Source organism: Centrocercus urophasianus, unplaced genomic scaffold (genome assembly GCF_019232065.1).
Source record: "Centrocercus urophasianus isolate 14NV4802_14NV808 unplaced genomic scaffold, USGS_Curo_1.0 seq_36, whole genome shotgun sequence".
NCBI classification, from domain to species: Eukaryota; Metazoa; Chordata; class Aves; order Galliformes; family Phasianidae; genus Centrocercus; species Centrocercus urophasianus.
Genome location: NW_024884933.1, coordinates 53743 through 61588, shown reverse-complemented (window position 1 = coordinate 61588; position 7846 = coordinate 53743). Strand labels below are relative to the sequence as shown.

Below are 7846 nucleotides of genomic sequence, written 5' to 3'. Positions count from 1 at the left end.
TGCCACGCGGACGCTGCTATCGCGCTGTGCCCAGGACACGGTACTTTTCATCGCACGCTCGGGGGCCTGCGAGCTGCGGGGCGCCCGCCTCCATTTCCCGCAGCACCCCAACACTGTGCGGGCTGCATCACGTGACAACTTCGTTCCTTCCCGTTTCCAGCGGGGAGCTGGCCGTCGCTGATTGGATGGCCGGGGCGCTGCACTTGCAGCCCATTGGCTGATTCCTTGCCCCCGCCTGTTTCCCAGGATGCCCCACGCCGGCGAGAAAATGGCGGCGGCCGCGGTGCGGCTGTGGTGGCTGCTGGCGGCGGTGACGGCGGCCGGGGCTGGGCCGCGCACCCTGGTGCTGCTGGAGAACGGCAACTTGCGGGACACGCACTCGCTCTTTTTCCGTAGCCTGGCGGGTAGGGTGGGGTGTCCCAAATGCTGTGTGCGGGGTTGGGGCCTTCGCTGCGAGAGGCACGGGAGCGGGTCTGGAGAGGGGAACGGAGCTGTGAGGGCTCTGGAGCGCAGCGCTGTGGGGAGCGGCTGAGGGATTTGGGATGGGTCAGTCTGGATAAGAGGAGGCTCAGGGGAGATCTCATTGCTTTCTGTAACCCCAGAAAGGAGGCTGTGTGAGGTGGGGATGGCCTCTATGCCCACTAACAGGAATAGGTCTGGAGGTGATGGCCTCAGGTTGTTCCAGGGAGGTTCTGGTTTGATAAAAGAAAACTTTTTTTTTTTTAGAAAGAGTGGTGATGCTTTGGTACAGGCTGCCCGGGGAAGTGGTGGAGTCCTTGAAGCTGTTCAGAAGCTGTGAAGATGTGGCACTGGGGGACATAGTGGGTGTTGTGGGGGGTGGGTTGGCTGTAGGACTGGATGATCTCGGTAGTGTTTTCCAAACTTATGATTCTGTATGTCATGGCTGCAGATAGGGGCTTTGAGCTCACCTTCCGGACCGCAGATGATGCTGGCCTCTCCTTGATCAAGTATGGGGAGTTCCTGTATGACAACCTGGTCATCTTCTCACCATCCATTGAGGGTATGAGCTGGGGAAGTGCTTCAGCAGTGATTCAGGGGGGGGCTTGGGGCCGTTTGGGGGTGGTTGTGAAAGACAAGGCTCTGGTATGGGACAGTCATGAGCTGTTGATGTGCACTTGCAGATTTTGGAGGAAACATCAATGTGGAGACCATTACTGCTTTCATTGACGGTGGTGGCAGTGTCCTGGTGGCTGCCAGCTCAGACATTGGTGAGTGTGGTGCCTGTTGGGCTGTGGAGAACGTCGCTACTCCTGTCAGCCCTGTCACACATACTTGCAGCAAACAGATCCTCTTCCTTGGAGCTCCTGAAAAATAAATGCAGTGGGAAAAACACAATACCTAATTAGCTCGTAGGTCAGTGTCCTTCAGCTTTGCACTTCCTAGATGTGCTGGAGAAATGCTTGAGAAGAGGTCTTTTCTGGTTATTTGTGGATGAGAGCCTTAAGTAGATGCACTTTGTGTGCAGTTATGAACCTCAAGATTTGTGCTTTGAGAAGATGAATGCTTGGCCTGGGGTGAGAAATGAAACCAGCCTTTATTTCCATTTTTGAATGGGAATTTAGCAGAGGGAAGTTGCAATGCTCAGAGTTTGGCTGGTAGAGTGCTGAATGTGTCACTCTCAGCTAAACACATTTTGAGTGTTGAGACTGGGTTGCATTCTTCTGAGCCCTCTGCATTCTGGAATCTTGTTCTCCTTTCAGGTGACCCACTGCGGGAGTTGGGAAGTGAGTGTGGGATAGAGTTTGATGAAGAAAGGACAGCTGTCATTGACCATCACAGCTATGATATATCAGACCCAGGCCAGGTGAGCATCTTTATCTGCAGGTTTGGGGTTTTGTTAATGAGAACATGTGTGTAAAGGTTGAGAGAAGAATCTTCTGTCCTTATTTTCCTTCCTTACTTCCATCCCTTCTCTGCTGTTCGCAATGAAGTTGTACATACTGCTGTTCAACAGCATTCAGTGTTGCAGCAGGCAGAGTGCTGGCACAGCACTGCAGCTCTGTGTGGGGAGTCTCTGCCCTGAGTCCATCTTTCTGAATTTGTTGGATTTGATCTTACTCTGGGGAGTGTCAGTGTCACTGCGTCTGTTTCATCCTCTGAAGTGTTTGTCTGGTTAGTTTGTGGTAGGTTGAGAAGAAGAACTTTACAGGTGACACTTTGAGATGCAGGAAGGGTAACTTTTAGTGCCGGGTGCTATTGAGAGATCTTTGTGGAATTGCATATGTTTCCATGTTTTCTTTCCTCTTGTTAGTGAGTGCTTAAACATGAAAACCCTCTGTTAGGTCTGAACTTACTCTGATAGTTCTTATTTAAAAGAAACTGTTTAAGTTGTATGTGGATGCTGTCCTATCTTAAAGGTGAAAGCTACTCAGATAAGTCAACTACTGTAGTGTTACTGTTTTTATCAAAAGGGAGTTTTATATTTCCTGATGTATCTTCATATTTGATTTACTGTAGTTAAACAAAAGAGCTGCTTTTCTGATTTTCTTTTTAATGAAGTTGTAACATTTATACAATGGCTGTTCAGTTTTGATGGCCTGTAAAAACAAAGTTGACTTTCAGATAGAAAGAGAAGCTATTGCTTGCTGTTCTAAAACCTGACAATTACTGGAAGTGTATGTAAATACATTTGCCTGTGCAATACATTTACACAGATCTCTCTTGTTTCCTCCAAGCACACGCTCATAGTAGCAGATGCTGAAAATCTCCTGAAGGCCCCCACCATCGTGGGGAAAAAGGCACTGAACCCCATTCTCTTCCGAGGAGTTGGGTAAGACATGCCACAGCCAGGTGGCTGCTTTTGGGGAAGCAAAAACCTCGGTGCTGATGTGAGCTAGGGGCTGGGTTAGCCTAGTGTGAGCAACCTGCCTTCATTTCGGATAGAACCAAAAGAAAATTTCCAAAACAACTTAGGTTTTGCCTCAATGATGTTTCTTCATATAAATTAATGAAGTTTGACAGCGTATCTCAAAAAAGTAGTTCATTTCTGTAAGTGTAAGGTCATGCCTAACTAATCTTGTGGCCTTCTATGATGGAGTGATGGCATTGGTGGACGAAGGGAAGGCGACCAATGTCATTTACCTGGACCTGAGCAAGGCCTTTGACATGGTCCCCCACCATATCCTCATCTCCAAATTGGAGGGAGGTGGATTTGATGGGTGGACGACCCGATGGATAAGCAGTTGGTTGAAAGGCCGCAGACAGAGGGTGGTGGTCAATGGCTCTATGTCCAGGTGGAGGCCGGTAACAAGTGGTGTCCCCCAAGGGTCTGTCTTGGGACCGGTGCTCTTTAACATCTTTATTAATGACATCGATGAGGGAATTGAGTGCACCCTCAGCAAGTTTGCTGACGACACCAAGCTGAGTGGTGCGGTTGATACGGTGGAAGGAAGGGATGCCATTCAGAGGGACCTCGACAGGCTGGAAAGCTGGGCTCGGGTGAACCTAATGAGGTTCAACACGGCAAAGTGCAAGGTTTTGCATTTGGGCCGGAAGAACCCCAGGCACCCGTACAGGCTGGGAGGAGTGGTCCTTGAGAGCAGCTCGGCAGAGAAGGACCTGGGGGTCCTGATGGACGAGAGACTGAACATGAGCCAGCAGTGCGCTCTGGCAGCTCGAAAGGCAAATGGGATCCTGGGCTCCATCAGGAGAGGGGTGGTCAGCAGGGACAGGGAGGTGATTGTCCCTCTCTACTCGGCTCTTGTGAGGCCCCATCTGGAGTACTGTGTCCAGGTGTGGAGCCCTCAGTACAAGAAAGACATTGAGATTTTGGAAAGGGTCCAGAGGAGGGCGACTAAGATGATCAGGGGGCTGGAGCACCTCCCCTATGAGGACAGGCTGAGGGAGTTGGGCTTGTTCAGCCTGGAGAAGAGAAGGCTGCGGGGTGACCTCATTGCAGCCTATCAATACCTGAAGGGAACCTACACCCAGGAGGGGAGTCAACTCTTCAAAAGGGCTGACAACAGCAGGACTAGGGGAAATGGATCCAAGTTGAGGGAGGGAAGATTGAGGTTGGATGTTAGGGGGAAGTTCTTTACAAGGAGAGTAGTTAGGCCCTGGAACGGGCTGCCCAGGGAGGTTGTGGATGCCCCGTCCTTGGACGTGTTCAAGGCCAGGTTGGATGGGGTTCTGGGCAACCTGATCTGAATGTGTGTGTTTGGTGGCCCTGCTAGGCAGGGGGGTTGGAACTACATGATCCTTGAGGTCCTTTCCAACCCGGGTGATTCTGTGATTCTGTGCAAATTCTGCAGCTTTATAAGCACTTGCAAGGATAAGGAGGTTTGTGCAGCTCAGTCAGTGCCTGCAGCTCCCTCTGGTTATTGATGCCACTCTTTGTGCCTCTCCCCACAAGGATGGTGGCTGATCCTGACAACCCGCTGGTGCTGGATATCCTGACTGGCTCTTCTACCTCATACTCCTTCTTCCCAGATAAACCCATAACTCAGGTACATTCCTTTTTCTCTTCCTTAGTCAAGTCCCTTAGATTCCAGCAACTTTGAGAAATGGATATTTACATGGTTAAACTCTTGGTTGATTTTGAAAGTCAGGCTTCCAGATGTCTCCTCGAGAATCTTCCTCCTTGCTTTTTGTTGGTGGGAAAATGTCCAGTGTGAGTGATACTTTGATATAGGTTGATACTTTTTTCAAAGTAAACTGCCTTTAAGCAACTTCATCCCAAGGAGAGTGTAGATGCAAAACATTGTAAATTCCATTCCTGGTTGTTCTGAGTAGTTAGCTGAGGTGCTTGGCTTCTGTTGAACTGCTAAGTGTGCTATATGTGGTCAGACTTCTCCATCTTAAAGCAAACTTGTGGCAGTAATGAAATCAATTAACTTGGAGACTGAACTCTTCTTTAATTACCTTTAAGTTGACTAAATGCTCTTTCAAATGTGCTTCTTTTCAGTATCCACATGCAGTTGGGAAGAACACCCTTCTGATCGCAGGGCTCCAAGCAAGGAACAACGCTCGCGTTGTTTTCAGTGGCTCTCTGGATTTCTTCAGCGATGTTTTCTTTAATTCTGCTGTGCAGAAAGCTACTCCTGGCTCCAAACGGTACACCAGCCTGCTGGCATCCCTTCGTGAGGCGTACCTGGGGGGCTGTGTGATCAAGGAAATAGGCCACAAATGTTCATGCTATTTGAAACAGCAAGAAGCTTGAATGCAAATAGTGTGTGATGGGTTCCTTTGGCCTTGAAGTGCTTTGGAAAGAAATTCTCTTAAACTCAGGATAGCTTTTTCTTGTCCTGGTTTTGCTTTTGGCATGTAGGTTTTTTGTTTTTTTTTTTTTCAGAGTGATTTTCATGTTTTCTTTGTCTTCCCTCGTCTCCAGGTATTCACAGACCGGTAATTACGAGCTGGCTGTTGCCTTGTCTCGTTGGGTGTTCAAGGAAGAAGGCGTGCTGCGCGTTGGGGCCGTGTCTCACCACCGTGTGGGGGAGCTGGCACCTCCTAATGCTTACACCGTCACCGATCTGGTGGTGAGGCTCCACTTGGGGGGGCTTGCTTGGAATGTGCTCTTCTGTTGTGTGGGCAGGAGGCGACATGGAGCTGAAAAGTACAGCTGGATCCATTTTCATACTCATACATACTTTTCATACATAAGTATTCATACATACTTATTCTTTGACTTCTGAGAGCTGCTTTGATTACTGATACCAGAATGTGTTTACCAGAGGGGGAACTTAACTTACTGGGAAAATTCCTTAGTCTCTTTGAGCTGCTGTAGTCATATGCTGGGCTTGAGCTTTGTTTTTAGCCATCCCTGCTGCACCCTGTTGATGTGTTGTGGGTTTGTTCCAGGAATACAGCATTGTTATCGAAAAGCTTTCCAACGGAAAGTGGATCCCCTTTGATGGAGATGATATCCAGCTGGAGTTCGTCCGCATTGATCCATTTGTGAGAACTTTCTTGAAGAGAAATGGTAGGCTCCCCCTCACCTCTTATGCCTTGTGGTGGGATGCTTTCTCTCTTGGTGTGGTGGCGTTGTAGCAGGAAGACCTGTGAAAGCTTTTGCAGCTTCTCCCATTGCTTCTGTCAGCTCAGCTTTGTCACAATCTTTTCCATAGGTGGCAAGTACAGCATGCAGTTCAAGCTCCCAGATGTCTATGGAGTGTTCCAGTTTAAAGTGGACTATAATCGCCTGGGTTACACTCACCTGTACTCCTCTACCCAGGTAAGGAATGGCGGGAATTAATTACGTAAGAAAAGAATGGGTTTTTTATTACTGCTAAGTTGTGTTTTATCTGAACATACAATGAATTTCAGTACTTCTGATTTTTTTTTTCTCATCTTTTGATTTGCTTTTTGAGATTTGGAAATGAGCTCCACAAAAAACTGGTAGTGGTTTCTTCTTCCTTGAGCTGGTGTTACACATTTACAGTGAATGCCCACATAGAAATAATCTTACTGTTACAGTGGCTTGATCTGTGCATGTGGTTGGAGCTGTGGAAGTACATGGGACACTGAGAATGGTTTTCTGTTTTGGCTGAGGATGTGGTTTCATCCTGGAAATGAATCGTTCGCTTGCCTTTTCAATAATGTAACAGGTTCTGGGGATTGGAGGGAGTCAGCTGGATGCAGGACACTGTATCTGTCCTTGTGTACCACCAAACTCAGAAAGAATGCCTGCTTCTTCCTTAGGTGTCTGTGCGTCCCCTCCAGCACACGCAGTACGAACGTTTCATCCCCTCGGCGTACCCGTACTACGCCGGAGCCTTTTCCATGATGGTGGGCCTCTTCATGTTCAGCATTGTCTTCCTGCACATGAAAGAGAAGGAGAAATCCGACTGAGCTCCCTATGGGAGGAAGAGCCTTTTCCCTGTTGCCATGCACAGATGGGCAGCTCTCAGGGGCCTTACTGTAACTGAGGACTGGTAGGTGCAGCCCTGGTTTGATCTTTTTTTTTTCTTTTTTTTTTTTTTTTTTAATCATGTGGGTTGACTAATAATAGAGAAAATGAACCAGATATTTGCGGGGAATCTGTAGTCAGAATGTTTGCAAATGTGGAAATGTGTCATTCCTGGATTAGCTCAGTGCTGCTGTTTTGTTTACCTGGCCCCTTGGTTGGAATTATTTTGGTTTGAGATTAATTCCATTGTTGAAATAAAGTCTTAGTCCTCTCACTGTGCATTGAAGCAAGCTGATTATTGTGGTGCTCTGGCTGGAGGCCCCTTGTGTGGTGAGGAGCAATAGGGGGGATCAGAAGGGAATGCTTTCTGTATGGAAAATGAGTGCCGTGGGGAGAGGCGTACCACACAGAGCCCATCACTCCATCCACTGCTTTGCTTTTGGGGCTGGTGTTTTTCCATGACTCAACTCTGCTCATGGAGTGGTGCATGTGCAGGGCAGGTGAGGATTTCACCACCACCCCTTGAGGTTAGCAGCCCTTTGTAACACACAGCCCTCATGCCCAGACACATGCACACTCCTCTGCAATAGCTTTGCCTTCCCGTGCATCTCTCAAGGAAATTAACACTGACATTTCACACTCTGGGGGTTGGAGAAACAACTTGACCTGGCAGCAATAGACTGTCAGCCTTTCTGTCTGGTCCTGCAGCCCTCTGGGAGGTGTGAGCAGGTTTGAACTTGGTAAGCTACAGAAACCTGGGGAATGCAAATCAAATTGTGCTGGGGGAATGCCTGTTGTTGCCTAGCTGCATCCTGGAGCTTGGGCTCTTTCCCCATGGCTCCATGGAATTTAGGCTTAAGGGCTAAACAACTGCTTTGTGAGCAGTATTGTGCCTTTGATGTGTTTTGTGGCTGTGGCTGACCTGGTGTTTTCTGGTTGTGAAATTTCACCTCTTGCCCACCTTTCCTTCAGCTGTTA

General features: G+C 48.4%; 1 protein-coding gene across 1 annotated transcript; it reads left to right on the top strand.

Annotated features, from left to right (window-relative positions):
• Nucleotides 1-247: 247 nt before the first annotated feature.
• Nucleotides 248-7142, top strand: DDOST (dolichyl-diphosphooligosaccharide--protein glycosyltransferase non-catalytic subunit). Its single transcript, XM_042831791.1, has 11 exons — nt 248-404; nt 911-1021; nt 1143-1229; nt 1722-1825; nt 2697-2791; nt 4373-4466; nt 4925-5073; nt 5351-5498; nt 5821-5941; nt 6087-6193; nt 6661-7142. Exons 1-11 carry the CDS (start codon nt 248-250, stop codon nt 6808-6810), a joined length of 1323 nt encoding a protein of 440 aa, XP_042687725.1. The 3' UTR covers nt 6811-7142.
• The last annotated feature ends 704 nt before the right edge of the window (nt 7143-7846 follow it).

Bases quoted from the DNA above. Each gene is read 5' to 3' on its own strand.
- DDOST (XM_042831791.1), top strand. From the start codon at position 248: ATGCCCCACGCCGGCGAGAAAATGGCGGCGGCCGCGGTGCGGCTGTGG. The intron at 2,792-4,372 runs GTAAGACATGCC...TCTCCCCACAAG, and splicing joins ATTCTCTTCCGAGGAGTTGG to GATGGTGGCTGATCCTGACA. The intron at 6,194-6,660 runs GTAAGGAATGGC...CTTCTTCCTTAG, and splicing joins ACCTGTACTCCTCTACCCAG to GTGTCTGTGCGTCCCCTCCA.